Below are 21652 nucleotides of genomic sequence, written 5' to 3' on the forward strand. Positions count from 1 at the left end.
CAGTGGAGGGGATCCTCAAGATCACAGCGATGATTTTGATACAGGACAGGGTGATGATTAGGACAGTGGTGATGATGGCCACAGCATGGATCATATCCTCAACCAGAATCATGGACGTGTCAGTCCAAGCCAGCCTCAGCATAGGGACCAGGTCGAGAAGATTTGACAGCTCTGGTTGGGCAGTGTGGAAGAAGGGCAGTATGGAAACCCACACCATCTCAGGAAGTAGAATGAGGCAGCTGAAGATGCTGGAGCTTGCAGAGAGCTGGGCAGATCCAGGGGGTCATGATCACCTGATAAAAGAGAGGGTTTCAGAAGGCAATGTACCTGTCAATGGCCATGGAGATCAACAAAATTCCCTCCAAATTTCCAAATGAATGGAAGCAGTACATCTGCAAGAGGCAGCCAGTAATGGAGATGGTCTTCTTCTCACTGATGGTGGCTGCGCTATACCAGACCTTCAGGAAGGAGAAGATGCTGATGAGATTGTACATGGGATCATGGAGATGGGTGTCCAGCCTCACAGCAAAGAAGATCAGCAGATTCCCAAAGACAATAAAGGTGTAGATGAAGAGTAAGGAGGAGAACAGGAGGCCATCATCCTGGAGCTGGGGGAAGTCAGTGAAGATAAATTCTGCCTCTGCTGACAGGTTTGCACTCTCCATATCCCCAGCAGAGCTCCCTGTGAATGAAGGAGAGGGCACACACCAGCTCCCGGGGAGGTGGAGAAGAAAGGGGGATGTACAGCTAGATAACTCCAATGAATAACAAGAAATTACTTGAAGGTTTTATTTTCTCCTAATGTCACACTCTTGTGCATTTGTATTTGACATGCTTTCTCACTTCTTCAGAGGCACGATCACGGAAATGGGTGTCTTCAAATGTGTTTAATGGTGCAATTATGTTCAGCTTAACCTGTAATACAACTATTTGCATTTATAAGCTTCACACACTTACTATATTATTATCTAATAATTCAGATGTAATAATTCAGATTGAATAATTCAAATATATATATAATTTTAGAAGTATATATATACATATAATTTTAGAAGTATATATATAATTTTAAGTATATATAATTTATATATATAATATATATAAATATATAATTAAGTATATATAATTTTAAGTATATAATATATAATTTTAGAAGTAAGGGGCACCAAAAAACCAAACATACTAGAAGTTGTATGATGTATTACTTTTTTTTCTTTCCATCGCATTGTATCATCTTGCATATTTCTCTGTGAAGATTTCTGTTCTAGGGGATTAGAACCTAGGCCCAGGGCCTGCTCTGAAACCCCGACTGAGTCTCTTACTATCTACATGTCTTTTGGCAAATTACTTAATCTTTCAGGCTCAAGTACTCATTTGCAAAATGAGGTTAAAAATAGTACCTATCTAAGAGGGAACCTGAAGATTAAGTAAATATCTGCACAGGACATAAGCAACTTCTTGAAAGGGTGGTAAAACCCAGCTCCCCACGCCTCTCATGTTCCCACAACACTGCTGGGAGCTTCTGCCCTGAAGGTCTTCCCTCCAAGCTTAGCGATGCCCTGTCTGCCTGTGGTAATGGGGACTCTGCAGTCCTCTAGCCCTGGGCACCGTCCATCACTGCTACCTGAGGCTTTCCTCCTCCACTGCTGTGATTCCATCCCTAAGAGTAAGGGGTGTGGATAAAAACAAACGTTACAGGGGCTGCAGTACACATGCCCAGTGGCTCTCAGAGGTGGTTCTGGTCTGGGCCTTTTCTTTTGTTCCATTAGTTGGATTCATTCTGTCATCCTACTGTTACTTCTGCTCGTCTCTCTCCTATTAACACGGCTGCTTTTCTTTTTTTTTTTTTTTAATTTTTTATTTCTTTTCAGCATAACAGTATTCATTGTTTTTGCACCACACCCAGTGCTCCATGCAATCCGTGCCCTCCCTAATACCCACCACCTGGTTCCCCCAACCTCCCACCCCCCGCCCCTTCAAAACCCTCAGGTTGTTTTTCAGAGTCCATAGTCTCTCATGGTTCACCTCCCCTTCCAATTTCCCTGAACTTCCTTCTCCTCTCCAGCTCCCCATGTCCTCCATGTTATTTGTTATGCTCCACAAATAAGTGAAATCATATGATAATTGACTCTCTCTGCTTGACTTATTTCACTCAGCATAATCTCTTCCAGTCCCGTCCATGTTGCTACAAAAGTTGGGTATTCATCCTTTCTGATGGAGGCATCATACTCCATAGTGTATATGGACCACATCTTCCTTATCCATTTGTCTGCTGAAGGGCATCTTGGATAATTCCACAGTTTGGCAACCGTGGCCATTGCTGCTTTAAACATTGGGGTACAGATGGCCCTTCTTTTCACTACATCTGTATCTTTGGGGTAAATACCCAGTAGTGCAATTGCAGGGTCATAGGGAAGCTCTATTTTTAATTTCTTGAGGAATCTCCACACTGTTATCCAAGGTGACTGCACCAGCTTGCATTCCCACCAACAGTGTAAGAGGGTTCCCCTTTCTCCACATCCTCTCCAACACATGTTGCTTCCTGTCTTGCTAATTTTGGCCATTCTAACTGGTGTAAGGTGGTATCTCAATGTGGTTTTAATTTGAATCTCCCTGATGGTTAGTGATGATGAACATTTTTTCATGTGTCTGATAACCATTTATATGTCTTCATTGGAGAAGTGTCTGTTCATATCTTCTGCCCATTTTTTGATATGATTATCTGTTTTTTGTGTGTTGAGTTTGAGGAGTTCTTTATAGATCCTGGATATCAAACTTTTGTCTGTACTGTCATTTGCAAATATCTTCTCCCATTCCGTGGGTTGCCTCTTTGTTTTGTTGACTGTTTCCTTTGCTGTGCAGAAGCTTTTGATCTTGATGAAATCCCATAAGTTCATTTTTGCTTTTGTTTCCTTCGCCTTTGGAGACATATCTTGAAAGAAGTTGCTGTGGCTGATATCGAAGAGGTTACTGCCTATGTTCTCCTCTAGGATTCTGATGGACTCCTGTCTCACATTGATGTGATAGAACAGATCAATAAGAGAAGAGAGAAGAACCACATGGTCCTCTCAATTGATGCAGAAAAAGCATTTGACAAAATCCAGCATCCGTTCCTGATTAAAACGCTTCAAAATATAGGGACAGAGGGAACATTCGTGAACTTCATAAAATCTATCTATGAAAGACCCACAGCAAATATCATCCTCAATGGGAAAAAGCTCACAGTCTTCCCATTGAGATCAGGAGCACAACAAGGATTCCCACTCTCACCACTCTTGTTCAACATAGTATCAGAAGTCTTAGCAACAGCAATCAGACAACAAAGAGAAATAAAAGGTATCCAAATAGGCAAGGAAGAAGTCAAGCTCTCTCTTCGCAGATGACATGATTCTTTATATGGAAAACCGAAAAGACTCCACCCCCTAACTACTAGAACTCATACAGCAATTCAGTAACGTGGCAGGATACAAAGTCAATGTACAGAAATCAGTGGCTTTCTTATACACTAACAACAGAAAGGGAAATTAGAGAATCGATTCCATTTACTATAGCACCAAGAACCATAAGATACCTGGGAATAAACCTAACCAAAGATGTAAAGGATCTGTACTTGAGGAACTACAGAACACTCAGGAAAGAAATTGAAGAAGACACAAAAAGATGGAAGACCATTCCATGCTCTTGGATCGGAAGAATAAACATTGTTAAAATGTCTATACTGCCTAGAGCAATCTATACTTTTAATGTCATTCCGATCAAAATTCCACCGGTATTTTTCAAAGAGCTGGAGCAAATAATCCTAAAATTTGTATGGAATCAGAAGAGAAGCCGAATCGCTAAGGAAATGTTGAAAAACAAAAATAAACCTGGCGGCATCATGTTACCTGATTTCAAGCTTTACTACAAAGCTGTGATCACCCAGACAGCATGGTACTGGCATAAAAACAGACACATAGACCAGTGGAACAGAGTAGAGAGCCCAGATATGGACCCTCAACTCTACGGTCAAATAATCTTCGACAAAACAGGAAAAAATATCCAGTGGAAAAAAGACAGTCTCGTCAATAAATGGTGCTGGGAAAACTGGACAGCTATACGTAGAAGAATGAAACTCGACCATTCTCTTACACCGTACACAAAGATAAACTTGAAATGGATAAAACATGGCTGCTTTTCTTAAACTCTTCCCCAGGTCTCCTTTCCCTCACGCTCTCTGCTCTCCGTAATTGTGTTTGCTCCTGCGGTGATCTCGTCCACGTACAAGTTCTCAACTGTTTTTCCGCAGTGGGTCCATGAGCTCCAAACCCACACATCTGACTCGGAACTCACCTCGGCTTCTCCTCCTAGCATCCCCAGTGCTCTTCCCTCATGCACACCGCTTTGCGGAATCACCACAGTCTCCTGAGTCTATCACGTCCTCTGACGGTGAGGTAGCCGGGCTCCACCACTCCTCACCCTGCCCCTCTCCTGGCACAAAAGCAATGCATAATACTGATCAAAAGTCTGCATATTGGATGGAAATAGGTGTTCTCCACTGCTGACAATCCCCTGACCTATCTCAAGTCATTTAGCCTTTCTATGCCTTAATTCTTCTTCTGTAGGATGCAGAAAATACTAATACTGGCACACAAGGCTTCAGGAATAGGTAGACATTTTAATAGCAGTAACAGCACTGCATAGTGTGGTGGGGTATGGAGTCACGTTCTGTGGCAAGCACTGCCCCAAGCACAAGCTGTACTTCTTACTGAGGCTCTAGCGAAGTAAGATTATCCTCATTTTACAGAAGAAACACTGCCCAGTGAGTGTCAGCCGACGTCAGAATACAAACCCATGCACTCATTCTCCAGTGACTCCAGCCCAGACACTCGACTGCCCCCACCAGTATGTGTAAACGTGTTTTCAGTGCTTTAGAGTAGTGCCAGGAATATAGTAACACTCCAGAGTGCTGGGCACTAGTACTCTGGGGTTTCTGTAGTGTATGTGTCATGTGTCATAATAATCATCAACGGCTTGTTTTTCCTTCTCTAGGCCAGGCTCCTCCTTCACGGCAGTAGACAAGAATAGGGTTGACACGTGAAAAATGGGTGGTGTCAAGTAAATTAACTTGGAGCCAAGCTACTGGGTGAAATTATAATTCAGCCCAGGAGACAGCTGTGGGGACATGTGAACAAAGATAATTAGGGACTGTCTGAAAAGGAAGTACGACAATTTACTTTGAGTGGCAATCCTAATCAAGTCTGGAAAAAATGACCTCTTGGAAGATGGCGTCGTAATGGAGTATCTTGTTTCATATATACCTGTGCCCAGCACAGGCTCCCCAACACTTGTCATTGCCCTCCACCAACATTCGAAGCTTCTGAGTCTTCAGGTTATGATGTTCTTATTCTTATGCATGCTAAGTGAATTCTTTCTCAAGACGTACATCTGCACTCACCTCTACCAAAGACCACAGGGACTGCTCTGTCTGCCTGGGTCTCTGGATCCTTGATATCCCCCCAGATATTATATATATATTATACAAATAATATAATATGATATGATATAATATATTTTATAACACACTCATAATATAATATATTTTATAACTCACACATATATAATATATATTATATATAAATTTATTATATATAAATTTATTTTATATATAATATACAAAATAATATATATTTATATTTATATTTTATATAAAATATGTATTTTATAATATATATTTATATTTATATTTTATATTTTTGTAATATATTTTTATAGTATATAAAAATGTGCTCTGTTGAAAACCCAAATTTCTTCCCATCCTCCTCCTCCTCCTCCCTCTTCCCCTCTCCTTCTCAACCCCCCCATCTCCATCTTCTTCTTCTCTACAGTCTGTTAGCTTTTATTATGTAATCTTCTTGGAAAGATGTATGGGATTTTTGATGAGAAGACATGCTTTCTTTCTCTTTTGAGTTTTGTCTAACATTTCTTCCTGTGACTTGGGGGCCTATTTTCCTTGTCTAACTTCTTATGATATTTTTTCCTTGAAATTAAAAAATAATAATAAACCATGGGAATAAAAGACACAGTACAGGGAACATAGTGATGCTGTGATAGTGTTGTGTGGTGACAGATGGTAGCCACACTTGTGGTGAGCATGCCATATAGAGAAGCTCAATCACTGTATTGTATACCTGAAACTCATGTAACATTGTGTGCCAATGATTTGCAAGTTAAAGATAGAAAAAAATCACATGAGGGATCTGAAAAAAATTCAACTGGCAAAATTGTAGTTGTGATGATATAGCATAGTGTGAACTGGTCTATTTCATTTGAACAACTTTATTGAGATATAACTTGTATCCAGAGACCATATGTAATGTATACAATGTGGTAAATGTGAACACACACAAACACCATACATAATCACCACAGTGAAGTAACAGATGTATCCAGCACCTCCCAGAGTTGGTTCGTGTTTTGGGCCACAATGCGTGTATGTAGTAAAGTATGAACCCTCACCTCTTCTACAGATCTTATACTCTTAACCATTCTATTTTGTAATCTGTAGTTGTTATTAATGCCTTTGGAATAATAGCAATAATAATAATAATAATAATACTTACAGAGTAACAATAAAATTAATGTTTCAAAATCTGTTTTAATGGCTTAAACATTTTATTTCTTTTCTCTTATCTATTAATCTATGCGAATCTGAACAGGTAGTCCATGATACATTATATGTGTATAAATAGAATAAATGTGTGAAATGAAATAAATGGAAACTATCAGTGTGCCAATGGATAAATTATATGTTAGTTTTTTTTTCTTTTAAAGATTGTATTTATTTGACAGAGAGAGAGATCCCAGAGAGGCAGGCAGAGAGAGGGGGAAGCAGGCTCCCTGTTCAGCAAAGAACCCGATGTGGGGCTCCATCCCAGGACCCTGAGATCATGACCTGAGCCGAAGGCAGAGGCTTGACCTACTGAGCCACCCAGGCACCCCTATATGTTAAAGTTTTATGGTTTAGTATGTCAGGGTAACATCCAAAGTGAGAGAGGCTAAGAGCTAGCTAGCATTAACTTGCAGATGCGTTGAACACTTTCTGAAGGCAGAGAAGCTTCTTTGTTTTTTGTTTTTTTTTTTTTAAGATATTATCTATTTATTTGAGAAAAAGAGAGAGTAGCAAGAGAGAGAACATGAGTGGGGTGGGCAGAGGGAGAGGAAAAAGCAGACTCCTCACTGAGCAGGAAGCCCGATGTGGAGTTTGATTCTAGGACCTGGGATCATGACCTGAGCCAAAGGCAGATGCTTAACCTACTGAGCCCCCCAGGCGACCCAGGACAGAGAAGCTTCTTGATTGCAACCTTCATATCCTTGTTTCTCAAGCTGTAGATGATAGGGTTGAAAAAGGGTGCAAGAACGGCAAACATCAGTGCAATAACTGTGTCCAAAACGGGTGGGAAAGTGGCAGTAAATCGCAGGTACATGAGGGACACGCTGCCGTAGAACATCAGAAAGACACCAAGGTGAGACGCGCAGGTGGAAAAGGCCTTTTGGCGGCCTTCAACAGAAGGGATCTTCAGGATCACAGTGATGATTCTGACATAAGAGAGAGCAATAATCAGGACAGAGAAGATGATGGCCACGGCATGGATCACATCCTCAATCAGAATCACTGACGTGTCTGTACAGGCCAAGTGCAGCACAGGCTCAAAGTCACAGAATATCTGACGGATCTGGTTGGGTCCACAGAAGGGCAGTGTGGAAATCCACACAGTCTCTGGGAGCAACACAAGAAAGCCAAAGATGCAAGAGCCTGCAGAGAGCTGAGCACAGAGCCGGGGGGTCATAATGGTCGGGTAACGGAGAGGGTTGCAGATGGCTACATACCTGTCAATGGCCATGGTGGTCAACAAGATGCCCTCCGAATTTCCAAGCGAATGGAAGAAGTACATCTGCAAGAGGCAGCCAGTAATGGAGATGGTCTTCTTCTCACTAATGAGGTTGGAGAGCATCTTGGGAATCGTGGCTGTGGTATACCAGATCTCCAGAAATGAGAAGACACTGATGAAATTGTACATGGGGTTGTGGAGGCGGGTGTCCATCCTGACTGCAAAAAATACAGTGAGATTCCCGATAACAATAAAGGTGTAGATGATGAACAGAGGAATGAAGAGGAGGAGGCTACCATCTTCAAACTGGGGGAATCCAGAGAAGAGAAACTCTGTCACTGTCGAGGTTCGGTTAGTTCTTACCATGATCTCAGTGGCTTTAATTGTCACGGGTAGAAAGACACAGCTCCCTCCCTAGATGAAACACAAAGAGTTAGGTCTCTTGGCTCATGTAAGAGTCAAAGGAAGAAATGCTTTAGGTAGATGTTCTATCTCCATCATTCTTGGATTAATTAAGCAGACATCCATTTAGTCTCTATTACATGTCAAATACAACCGTAGGCTTGTATTTGAATTTGGTAGTGAAGAAAACACTCCGTATTCATGGAGCTGATATTCCGATGTAGGAGGCAAATAATTATAAATGAGATATTAACAATGTCATGTTTATAAGCTACACTAACTAAAATAAAGTAGAATATTAGAGATACTAATAGTAATCACCCTTTATAAGAATTCCCCTAAATTATTGTGAATCACACATTAGCTAAATTATCTAATGTTTCCTGACAATGGATTTGACATTGCAAATTTATATTCTGCACTTTATGAAAAATCCTGTTTTCACTATTCTGCTCCTTTTTCAGACCACAGTGTGGTTATAGAAGAGGGAAAGCTTTTTAGGCAAATATATCAAGGAAAAGCTATGGTAGGAAATTATTTCCAGCAACAGAAAAGATACATCTCGGGGAGACTGGCTAGCACAGAGAGAATTGCTGGGAGGAACTGAGCTTTAGGGTTCCGGAAGAACAAAGAAGCCTCAGTGGGTGAACTTGGAGTTCCCTCTTTAGAACCACCTTGAAATCTTTCAATCAGACTTCTAGATGTCAGTCCATCAGAGATATTGAAAAGAAGCAGTGTCTTAAGGAGACAGCTAAGTCTTCCCACACAGATCATTTATACCTTAACAAAGACCATCAAAAAATGAGAAAGTGGGGGCCAAAATGGGAGATTCCAGGACAATTTACATCCCTTGACAGTGTCAGGAAGCATAAAGAGGTCTCTAAAGTCAGTACAAGGAAACTCATCAGGTGTACCTGGGACTCTTCCTCCCCTAGCAATACAGAAACCTGGTCTATCAGAGATAGAAAATCAGTCGAAGAGAAATGTTGAGAACACCAAGGAAGTTGAAAGATAAGTTCTCTTTTGAGATAATGTAGAGCCATTTAAAAATGAGCTCCTCATATGATTAAATTAGAACACTTGATTATGCTGTATGCCAATATTCCCTGGGAAGACAGCCAAATAGTTCCCCCGAGCTGATACTACTTGAAAAATTACCCATAAGCAGAATCAATGTAAAGCTTACAACTTTATTGAAGAGTGGCATTTGAAATTCCAAATTAACATGAGGCATTTGAAAGAAAAAAATATTTGGCTCATTCTGAGATGTTTTTCAGAGATCTCATTACAAAACTGAATATATATATTTTTTAAAAAGATCTTTTAAGAACTGCTTTATATAGAACTAAATTTGACAAATATCGGTTGCAGCTTCTAGAAAACCAAGTGCCCACAGAAAATTAGGAAATGTTGCTTACACATATACATGTAAATCCCTCAGGTTTTCATAAAATATTATGTTAAGTCTTTTTCTATAGTTACCAATTGTCATTAATTTTTCTGCTGGTTATAGAGTGTCTGATACATGAATATGCATATATAAGAATGTATACATTGTATATAATATAAATTCATTCAATGCAATCTCACTTAAAATCCAAGTAGAGTGTTTTTTATAGATATTAAGAAGCTAATTCTAAAATATTAGCTTCTAATGAAAAGACAAGGGACTAGGGAAAACATCATGAAAAAAGAGAACAAACCTGGAGGACAAAACTGCTGATAACTTTTCCAGATTCACTATAATGCTAAAAAAATCAAGATAGTGTAGTATTGTCAAGAGAATAGATACATTGATCAATGGAACTAAATAGAGTATAAAAATAGACATTCATACAAATGGCCAAGCCAGAGAGAAAAAGGCACTTTTGGCAAATTGTACTGGGAAAACTGGAAACAAATGTGCTAAAAAAAAGTTTTGCATCATATACAAGAATTAATACAAAATGGATCATGGAACTAAATGTAAAAACAAAAACCATAAAATATCTCCCAGAAACTAGAAGAGAACATCTTTATGACCTCTGGTTCAACAAAAATGTATATACCAGAACATCAAAAGCACAGTATGTAAAAGAAAAAAAAAAACAAAAAACTGACAAATTGAGTTTCACCAAAATCGATTGCTCTGCAAACCATACTATTAAGGGAATGAAAAGAAAAGCCATTCTGGGAGAAAGTGTTTGTGAAACATGTATCCAACAGAAGACATATCCAGAATACAGGAAAACTCAAAAACTCTTAAAACCACAGTGAGACACATCACCATAACACATCTATAAGAACAATCACATTTTTTTTTTTTTAAGCAAAACAGCTGGTGATGCCAAAGGCTAGGGAAAGTATAGAGCGACTAGATCTCTCCCACAGCGCTGGAAGGAATACAAAATGGTGCAGCCACTAGGTTTGAGTTCAGCAGTTTCCTATGAAGTCAAACATACATTCAACATGTCACCCAGCAACTCCACTCCTAAGTATTAACCCAAAAGAAATGAAAGCTTGTTTATATCACTAAATTCTATACTTGAAACCTATTTTAGCATACATGTTAACTAAATAGAGTTTAAATAGAAACCTGGAAAAAAAATGGAAGTTTATGATCATACCAACACCTGTAAGCAAATATTTATAGAGGCTTTATTTATAAAACTATAAACAACCCTAATGGTCTCTAACTGGTAAAAGGATACACGAACTTGGCACACCCATGCAATGAACTACCTCTTAGCAATGAAAATGAGCAGCATACACACAACACAGATTAATCTCAAATGCACGGTGATAAGAGGAAAAAGCCGAAGTCTGCATATTGCATGATTCCATTTATATGACTATTGTGGACTGAATGTTTTTGGTCCCTGCCCCTCTCATTCCCGTGTTGAAACCTCACTTCCCAACGTGATAGTACTAGGGGATGGGGATTTGGGAAGGTAATAAGAACTAGATGAGCTTGTGAGTGGCATTAGTTCCCTTCTAAGAGTCTGGAGAGAACATCTCTCTGCTGTCTGCAGGTGCAGATACAGAGAGAAGCAGTCATCCACAAAGCAGACAGCAAGTCTTCCTGACCTGGGCCTCAGAGTTCCGGGCTCAGAGGTGCTACATATAACTGTGTCTTGTGTAAGCCACCCCATCTCTGGCACTTCTGTTACAGCAGCCTGAACCAATGAAGACAGAAATTGATACCAAGAAGGAGGGATCCTACTCTAATGAATACCTAAAAATGTGGAAGCAGCCTTGGGGCTGAGTCATGGGCAGAGGTTAGAAGAGTTTAAGGAAAGTATTTTGTGCCCAAGAAAACGTCAGTCCCAGGTGGATGGAATGTGGTAGTAACCTACATCTGTAGGGAGATCATTAGTGGTAACTTTGACTCATCACTCTGCTCCTGCCAAACCCAACTCCAAGCAGATCAGGAGAGCAGTGTGGGCGCAGGGGAGTCCGCTGCAACAGACTTGCCCTTCCTGGTCTCCTGGACTCTGCAAAACTTAGAACAGTTGAATGCGGGAGCTTGGAGAAACCCAGGAAAGAGTGGAAGATCAGGGCTGACCCGAAATCTGCAGAAATGTTAGGCTGACCCAAGCCCCAAGTGGATGGAATCAACTTGTGGTTGACAAAGGGACGATATTTAAGTTATGCAAAAGTTTTTGAATAAAGGATTTGAGAGTCCAAGGCACAGTAATAAAAATAATAAGGGAGCGGGAGATCTCGCCTACTCTACCCTCCACCTCAAAAATGTACATGCGCTGAGGAGCCTAGGTGAACCCTGTGTGATTTTCAGACCTGACCACAGGTGATTGCAAAGGTTTTCCCACGCAGGCTCCCAGGGAAATCCACCCCCCGGCACCTGGTTGCAGCCCATGCACCATAAGCTCTAAGAGAATTGCAGCGAGGACTGGGGTCCTCTGGCCGCTGGTACCCCTTGCACGTCACCATTTACCCCAGCAATTACACCCCTACGGCTCTGTTTGCAGCCTTGGGTCAAGGTCCTCTTCAGGCACCCCTTCTCAGGCTTCTTTAAGGGATAAGAGAAACCCTGGGGTCACTCTGTATCCTCCTCTCCATCCCAGAGCCCATAAAACTGCTGGAGCCTTTTGTTCAGGGCTCTGTCAACAGCAGAATGATGCTCATGTTGGCACTGATGCCCCTGACCCTTGATCCGTGCTTGTTTTCTCAGGGAATATGACAGGGGCCGGAGGAGGCACTTTCTCTACTTTCCGCCTTTTGCTCATACTATTGATCTAAAGCTTCATGGTTACTTTCATTTGGGCTCAGTGTTGTTTGAATCCTCTACTCTGACACTTGCCTGTTCAATTCTCTCTTAGCTCAGCTGAACCCCTGACACACGCAACGAGATTCAGGGAAGGGGCAGAGCAGGTTTGTACAATCTCCGTCTGCAAATGAGTGTGAAGATGTCTACAACTATCACCTTAGAACTGAGGTATTTTGGACCCTGAAGGCAGTCACAGTTATTGTCTTACTGTGTTTCTGGCATCTCTATTTCCCCTAAGTGAGTGATGTTAATCTTTTAATGGAATCTGGGATGCTTATGTTTAAGCGAAGTCAATATCCTTCTCTACAGAAATTAATGTGTCAATTCATAATTTACCCATTGGAGACTGGAAGGAGACAAACGAGCTGACCCAGTCCCACTTGGAGAAAGGAAGGTGAATATAAAAATAAGTCTGGGAGGTACAGGCCATGCTCAATTTGACTCAATTCCTTGGAATAAGATTTTCAGGAATAGGCTCTTTAGATGTATCTGACCTCTTTACTCATGACCCTATTTGGTTTATATCCACATGACTAGGAACAGAGACCAGTATGTACAATGGGGTCCTCCCGGATTGGAATTAATTTAGAGAAACTCTGAGGCTGTAAAAGCAGAGGGACAGTATGACTGTGAGGGGAAAAGACTTATGATTCCATCATCACACCCCGGGAAAACACATAACATCATCACTAATTTTCAATCCCACAATTGTCTCTCCTCCTCCTGAGCCTAATGCCACTCAGCCACTCACGCAATCTTGAACGTGCCCGCAGACACCGTCATTTAAGTCAGTAGAAGGATCCCAAGCTGAGTGTCCTTTTCTTCTACACAGGACAAGCTTCCATCTCGGACTCATGAGTCTTCTCCTCTTACCTCCTGCAGAGACAAAGGGGATCCTTTCCCTGGGTTTATGCAGCTGAAGCCCCTTCAGTTCATCAGGTGGACCACTGTGTCTTTTTCTAAAGTCTTCTTGGGAAGATTTCGCTACTGGAGTTTTCCCTAATGACCAGAGAGAAATATCAGTTCCATTTCCCTACAGATTAATTAATGGAAGCTTCTCCGATCTTTCCTCATTAGCTCTCCTTAGTGAGAGGAACTCCAAGAGTCCTTTTAAAGTATGAGTCCCCTTTGGAAGATTTGCTCAGAATAAATAGATTAAATAAATACACATTATTTTTTTCAAGTTTTGAGGAAAAAATGACATTCATCACTGTATAGACATACAGCATGGTGGTTTGATTTACATCTATTGTGAAATGATTATAATAAGTTCAGCTAACATCCACCTTCCCATGTTGATATAATGCAAAGAAAAAAGGAAAAAAAGGAAAGAATTTCCCATTGTGATGAGAAGTCTTATAATTTCCTCTCTTAACAACTTTCCTATATACCATACAACAGCATTAGCTCGGCTCATTATGTCATTATATCTCTAGGACTTATTTATGTTATAACCGAAAGTTTGTACATTTTGACCACCTTCCTTCAGTTCCCTCTGCCCTCCCCACCACCTCTACTGGAGTCAGATCTTTTTCTATGAGTTTTGCTTTTTAAATTCCACATGTAAGTGAGATCATATAGTATTTGTCTTTCTCTGTTTGACTTATTTCACTTAGAATAATGTCCTCAAGGTCCTTCCATGTTGCAGCAAATGGCAGAATTTCCTTTTTTATGGCTGAATAATATTCCCCTAGATATATAGCTCTAGACTTAGACCTCTAGATCTAGTTCTGGTGGACTATTACATATACATATATATATACACATATATATGTATATGTATGTATACATATATATGTATGTAGTAGAATATTGTATACATATACAGTGGAATATTATATATATATATTACATTTCCTTATTCATACATCCATTAATGGAAGCTTAAGTTGTTCCAATGTGTTGGCTACTGTAAATAATACGGCTGTGAACATGGGAGTTGTGAACATGGGAGTGAAGATATATTTTCGAGTTGGTGTTTTCATTTTCTTTGGATATATTTTCAGAAGTGGAGTTGCTGAATCCTATGGTGTTTCTATTTTTAATTTTTTTGAGGAAACTCCATACTGTTTTGCACAGTGGCTGCACCAATTTACATTCCCACCCACAGGGCACAAAAGTTCTCTTTTTTTCCAAACCTTGCGAACACTTGTTATCTCTTGTCTTTTTGACCAGGAATGTTCTAACAGGTGTGAGATTATAGCTCCCTGTGATTTTGATGTGCATTTTTCTAATGACTAGTGATGTTGAGCCCCTTTTCGCATGTCTGGTGGTCTCCCATGTCTCTTCTTTGGAGAAATATCTATTTAGGTCCTTTATTCATTTAATTGGGCTGTGGATTTGTTCTTCAGTTGGATGAGTTCTTTATAGATTTTGGATATAATATCCAAATATATATAATGTGTTTATATTGGATATAATATCCACCTTATCATATATATGGTTTGCAATTTTTTTGCCATTCCATAGGTTATCTTTTCACTTTGATGATGGTTTCTTTTGCTGGTTGGGTGCCTCCCTCCCCTAACCCAGGTTCTTTTTTCACACTGGAGGAACCCGAGGCTCAGGGGAAACCTCTCCATGTGCTGGCCTGGAGGAAGGGTGATGGGTCAACTTATAGCCACTTCTCTTCCCCTTCTACAGCAGTCTGTCCTGGTCTCTGTGGTGCAGGGTGCTTTAGTCTTACTCATGAGTTCTATGGTTCTCTCAGTGTGTCCTAGTTTTGAATAGGTTTTTTTTTTCTTCTTCTTCTTCTCTACTCTCTGAAATGATGGTGGTGTTTTTCAAGGTCTGTTGAGTTTCCCTGACACACAATTTCCATTGCAATAACTTTGTTGACTATGTTAGAGGCAGGGCTATGAAAGTTTTGTTTACTTTGCTGAAGATACTCCTTTACCACCAGTTCCAAATACAGGCCGCTCATTACCCAACTCTTTGAGCCCATATACATGTTTAGTTCCCGTGGTTCCGTTGAAGATTTCGGCACAATGTGAGGACACCAATAATCTCTATATTGGAAAGGAAATGGCACAATCCTAACGCCTCTCTGCATCCGAAACCCTTTCAAGGTGATTTGACAGCTTTTACCATCAAGAGGTGAAGTCTCACTCCCTCCTCTGAGTCCCTCTTGTGATATGATTTAGCCTCTGAATGCAACAGATGTCATGTGTCATGCAAGACGTCATGCAAGACGTCATGCAAGACATCATGTGCCAGTTCTGAGCCTAGTGCTGAGGCTAGATACTTAGTGTCAACGCCCATTGAACAACACAGACCAGCCTGTGGAAGGGGAAGTGACAGAGGGAAGAGAGCACAGCTGTCTTAGCTACTGCCACCCTGGTTCAGCCAGCTGTGGACCCTGGAGACACGAACGGACCAGGACAAGAAGAATCACCTCTTTGGTTCCAGCCTAACTTGTCAACCCACAAATAGTTGCCGTCTCAAGTCGCTAATTTTGGGGGTGTTTTTCTCTGTAGCAAAAGATGATGCTGCCAGGACTAAGTCCTTGTCCAAATGTGACCTTCTAAGTGAGGTCCAACACGACCACTCAACTTAAAATTGTGATCTCCTTACTCACCCCAGACCCTCTTTTGCTGAAAGATTTTCTCTTCTATTTTCCACAGAACACAGTTTCATATAATTTGTTAGTTTTCTGGTTTATCGTGAATATGTATTTTAAACAATATCTCCCCTCAACATAGTGTTAGCTACATAAAGGCAGGGAATTTTTCTCAATTGTAGCCCAAGCACCAGAAACAGTGCTTGACTTAGTAGCCTCAGTAAATTATTTGTTCCAGAAATAGGTCACATAATAACTTCTGCAGTGGTTTAGCATCTTTTAAACTCAGCAAGATTTTAGAGCTAACTACAGAAATAGGTAATAGAATCAAAACCTATTATTTGTATTTCACTCTAAGGAATTTATATATGTTTATATTTTATGTATTCCCATTATTTAAGACAGTTTGATCTTTTAGAACACCAAATCTAACTTGTAATTCCAATTTTAAATTTGTAATGCGGCAAATAATTTATACTTTTTTTAAAAAAGACTTTATTTATTTGAGAGAGAGACAGTGAGAGAGAGCATGAGAGAGGAGAAGGTCAGAGAGAGAAGCAGACTCCCCGTGGAGCTGGGAGCCCGATGTGGGACTTGATCCTGGGACTCTAGGATCATGACCTGAGCCGAAGGCAGTTGCTCAACCAACTGAGCCACCCAGGCACCCTAATTTATACTTTTTTAAAAATCAACTTCATTGAGATAAAATTCATAGCTAATAAAATTCAAAATTTTCGGTTTGTTATTTAAAACTGAAATTTTACCATGTCTATCACAGTATGGAAACATTTGAAAGGATTTGGGATTAGCCATATTTATAATTTTTATTTCTTCTCTTTATATTACAGAGGCTGTTTGTAAAACCTGTGGAGACTATTAAGTCAAAATTGAGATGCTTAAAAACAAAATAGTGTATATCATATTCAAATGTAGTTTAAAAGCATTTAATTGCCAAGCTTATAAATCAGACCAAATATTTGTTAAACATCTTTAATAGAAAATGATGAAAATCTATAGATTTATATATGGAATATTAAGATTTTTAAGCATGAATTCAAATATCAAAGAACTAGATTTCTTAATATTTACGTCAAATAAATTTAGCTTCCTTTCATAACCAAAGAAACTTCAGTATAATTTTCTTCACACAGAAATTGTCTTTCTTAAGTTTCAAAAAGCTCATAAAAATATAGGAGAGGATCTGTGTTTTCGGGAGTGAGGGGATAAAAGATGCTGCCAGGTCCCCCAGGATCCAGCTAGCCCTTCTTCCAAGGCAACACTCCCAAATGGATCCAAGAATTTATCCAGCTGCCTGGCCAGAGCTGACTGAGACTTGTTTCTTGGGTCCTATACTATTGATATTTCCATTCTGGACACCTCTCTCTTCTACCCTCACCTTCTGGCTGAGTTCTTACTCTATGAAGCCATCGACTATTCCCCTGTGTTGTTGGTTTGTTTCCCATGGGAGCTGAGCCAACATTTCTTTTTCTAGAGATATTTTACTCAGCCCCCAAGACTACTAGTGTAGTTTGAGAGGAAGGCAGAGACCTTTGACCCAGAGGATAGAATGTGGATAGATTTTTTAAGTGTAGGCTCCAAGGCAGAGAAGGAGCCAGGGAGAAACAATCTGGAGCAAAAAAGCAAGAAGAAGAGAGACACCAAGGTGAGACTGGTGTGGCACTTTAATACAACCTAACACAATACAGCATTTTAATATAGTGATGTTAATTTTAAAAATGAGCATGCATATATCTTTACATAACTTACATGTTTTTGCTTCGATCCCAAGCCTATATATTTCATCTATTTAATCTTTAAGTTTCCAAGAGCGTCTGCTCTGGAATTTTTAAGACAATATGAAACATAACCACAAAGGTGTTGATGACAGCAGGATGACACAGACGTCACAAAGCCAGTAGCTGTATGTGCTGCTTTGTCGCTGTCATGTGTCAGGCCACAATCTAGGCTGAGTATTAGGAATCAGAGCTCCTTGTGAAGGCTGAAACCATCTCACTGATGCACAGCTTGTTAATTTTTTTAATTGAAAAAAAAAAAAACTAATACAAGAGTATTGTGAATATAGAATGGGAGAGCAGGGAAGGAGTGTTTCGATGTGTGAGAAGTAAGTGTGATTATTGTTCAGCCTGGTGGTCTCCATTGGTTTGCAGAAGGTAATACCATCCTGCATGGAGCTACAAAGGGGGAAAGTCCACATCATGATCTATAAATGATACCAAGATGGGTGAATCACAGAAGAGCTCTCCCATCAGATCAAACAGTAGTTCTTAGTTTAGAAAGTTGGGAAAAAAATACCCAAACAGCAGCGTGAAAAGTGTAGAAGGTAATTTCAGGAACCGATCTGTTAGCATGTTAAACTTACAGAGATATTTCTTTGAACAGATGTGCGTGAACTCTCACAGGCTACCGGAGACATTGGACCTTTCCTGAAAACAGAGAACTCTCCTGATGGCATCTTTCATGTCCTTGTTCCTCAGACTGTAGATTATTGGGTTGAAAAGTGGGGCGAGGACAGCAAACATTAGGGCAGTGGCCTTGTCCAGTAGAGGTGGGAATGTGACAGAGAAACGCAGGTACATGAGGCCCACGCTACCAAAAAACAGCAAGAAAATAGTAATGTGGGCCGCACAGGTGGAGAACGCCTTCTGACGGCTATCTCCCGAAGGAATCCTCAGGATCACGGCAATGATTCTCAAATATGAAAGGCTGATGATAGACACAGACGTCAGGATGGAAATAGCATGGATCACGTCTTCAACCAGAATCACGGACGTGTCTGCACAGGCCAAGCGCAGCACGGGTTCAAAGTCACAGAAGAGTTGATGGATTTGGTTGGGGCCGCAGAAGGGAAGAGTGGAAATCCACACCGTCTCTGGCAGCAGCATAAGGAAGCCAAAGAGGCAAGAGCTGGTGGAGAGCCGGAGGCACAGCCGAGGGGTCATGATGACTGCGTAGCGCAGGGGGTTGCAGATGGCCACGTACCTGTGGATGGCCATCGCGGTGAGGACCAGGGCTTCTGTGACTCCGAGCGAGTGGAAAAAATACATCTGCAGGAGGCAGCCAACGAAAGAGATGGTCTTCTGTTCACTGACCAGGTTGGAGAGCATCTTGGGGATGGTCACTGTGGTGTACCAGATCTCCAGGAAGGAGAACATGCCGATGAAATCGTACATGGGATTGTGGAGACGTGTATCCAACCGGATAGCACAGAAGATCGTGAAATTTCCAACAATAATGAACAGGTAAATAAACAGCAGGGGGACAAAAAGTAAGAGGCTGCCGCTCTGAAATGGAGGGAAATCAGAGAAATAGAACTCGGCCACCACTGTCTGGTTCTTCGGACCCATGCCTCCAGCAGGTTTGCTTGTCTGCTGAGGAATCAAATACAGACAGTCAGAACCCTGCCTGCATTCAAGTAACAAACAGAACCTTTCTTTTCACGCAGCTCAACTGCCTTGACATGAGGTTCATTAAGTAAAACATACATGTGGGTTGCTTTGCAAACTATAGAGTGATCCTGTCTAACTTGCAAATACTTATCAGTAATTATATCTTACATTATCACCTATTCGGTTGGCTAAGCAAATAATTTTGCTCTTTGGACCTTTAAGTTGGTACAAATTCTTCCAAGTGGCATTTTGGCCGTTTTTATTGCGACTTTGGAGACTGTTTACAACCTGCCTTTCACCGTATACCATAGGGAAAATATTTTGAATATTCAAACATTATGTATAAAGATTCATTGGAATATTTATTATAATAGTAAATTAGAAACAACTTAGGTAGGTAGGCATTTTTACTGTTTGAGATGAGATGTTAGAGGCACAAAATGAGTTGTGAAAAAATGATACCCTCTGTGGGTAAGAATAAGACAATTTAAAGTGGGTGTCTTACACACAGAAGTACTGGTACAGGCTTCCCTTGATCAGAATCCTTATCAACCAAGGAGCAAAAAGATAAAGCCAAATATCATACTATATTTAATCTGCATTAAAATATAACAGCTTAGAGCCATGTGATAGAGCTGTGTGTGCAAATTCATCTTAACCTATACCAAAGAGGAGTAGTTAATAGTTGAAGTAGACAAATCTAGAAATCAACCCCTAGGCATGGTTCGGCGACATTTGAAATACCCAGCAGCAGTCTCTACCCAACAGCAGGTTCGGCAAGAGCTTCAAGTATCCACAGCTGTAACCACACCATCAGGTTCACCAAGGAGCACTGAGCAGGTCTTCTCCAGAAACTGACATTGGGACCAGGTAATTCTTTGCTGGGGGTGGGAATGAAAGTGAGAAGCTTTCCTGTCCATTGTAGGATATTTAGCAGCAATGCTGACCTCTACCTACAGAGGGATCAGTGGCACAGACCCAGTCATGATCACCAGAATGTCTGTCGAAGTGCCAAATGTCGCTGCAGGGGGAGGAGGGAGTAAAGTTGCCCCACTTGAGAACCAATGGCATACAGAACATTCGAATTCCTCCCCTAAAGTGATCAAATAAAAGTGAGCCAAGCCACTTCTAATGCTTGGCAGGCACAGTAGGTCCATGACTCATTTGTTCCTGTGCTCCCCCTAAATGGGGTGTGCATCACCTGATGCCCAGCACCTGATCTCCTTGGGATTTGCATGAGCTTCTGCAAACAGCTGTGATGATGTCCTCTGTGTCTGCTCACTCATAAACGGTTTGCACATGAGGCTGAATTCTGAGACCTGCCTCCACTGTAGGAAACCACCTAGGGGTGACATTGTTGGAGACGGACCTCCACATCCGTGTGACAGGAACCACACTGCAATATACAAGCCCAGCTGGTCCACAGGCGCACTTCAAACTTACGCAGTGTTAAATGCCAATTATATCTCAATTTTTTAAAATTAAAATACATGAATGGAGAAAGCTACTGATATCAACCAAAAGAGTCAGACAATTGTGAACTGGCAAAAGATATAAAAAGTAGATAAAATTCTTTTGAAACCAGAATATCAGAGGATTTAAACAAACAGAAACTCAGCTTGGTATATGACAACCACGTATTTTTAATTTTTTTTGTTCTTGCTTTTTATCAATACGTTAGACTACTACATCTGTGTTCAAACAGGAGAAATATGAGACAAAATTTCTCTTTGTTTTTCTTTAGGAAAACTTCTACCTAAAAAAATAGACTGACAAGAAAACATAATGTATGCCCTGATGGTTTCTTGCCTTAATTACTCTTACCTAAACTCATCGTTTTTAAACTTGATTTGTCCTGATTTACCCTCCACCCAGTTTCTGGAATAATCTTTCTTAAATACAAAGCTGTCAGCACTATGTCGGAAAACAGACCTAGAAGTGGATTGCACAGGCTTCCAAACAAAACCCGAACTTCGTAACATGATAAATAATATGACTGTATATGAGATTTTTCAATCATGTCGACATCCCAATATCTCTTGGTTCTATTACCGCCTGTCTGATTTCCTCACATGACAGAAGTTAACACCATTCTAACGTTCCTGTTTCTTCCAGAGGCAGTCGGGAGATAAATAGGGAAATTAGCAGT

General features: G+C 40.5%; 2 protein-coding genes across 2 annotated transcripts; both read right to left on the reverse strand.

Annotated features, from left to right (window-relative positions):
• Window positions 1-311: 311 nt before the first annotated feature.
• LOC308355589 (olfactory receptor 6K3-like) lies at window positions 312-8234 on the reverse strand (the record flags this gene model as incomplete). The annotated part of the gene is made up of 2 exons (XM_080823906.1): window positions 312-682; window positions 7295-8234. The coding sequence occupies 2 exons, from the start codon at window positions 8232-8234 to the stop codon at window positions 312-314; spliced, it is 1311 nt and encodes a 436-aa protein (XP_080680032.1).
• A 10276-nt stretch (window positions 8235-18510) lies between these two features.
• LOC308355591 (olfactory receptor 6K3-like) lies at window positions 18511-19461 on the reverse strand (the record flags this gene model as incomplete). The annotated part of the gene is made up of 1 exon (XM_080823909.1): window positions 18511-19461. The coding sequence occupies one exon, from the start codon at window positions 19459-19461 to the stop codon at window positions 18511-18513; it is 951 nt and encodes a 316-aa protein (XP_080680035.1).
• Between the last annotated feature and the right edge of the window lie 2191 nt (window positions 19462-21652).

The sequence above is a fragment of the Martes martes genome, assembly GCF_963455335.1.
Source record: "Martes martes genome assembly, chromosome: 15".
Classification (NCBI taxonomy): domain Eukaryota; kingdom Metazoa; phylum Chordata; class Mammalia; order Carnivora; family Mustelidae; genus Martes; species Martes martes.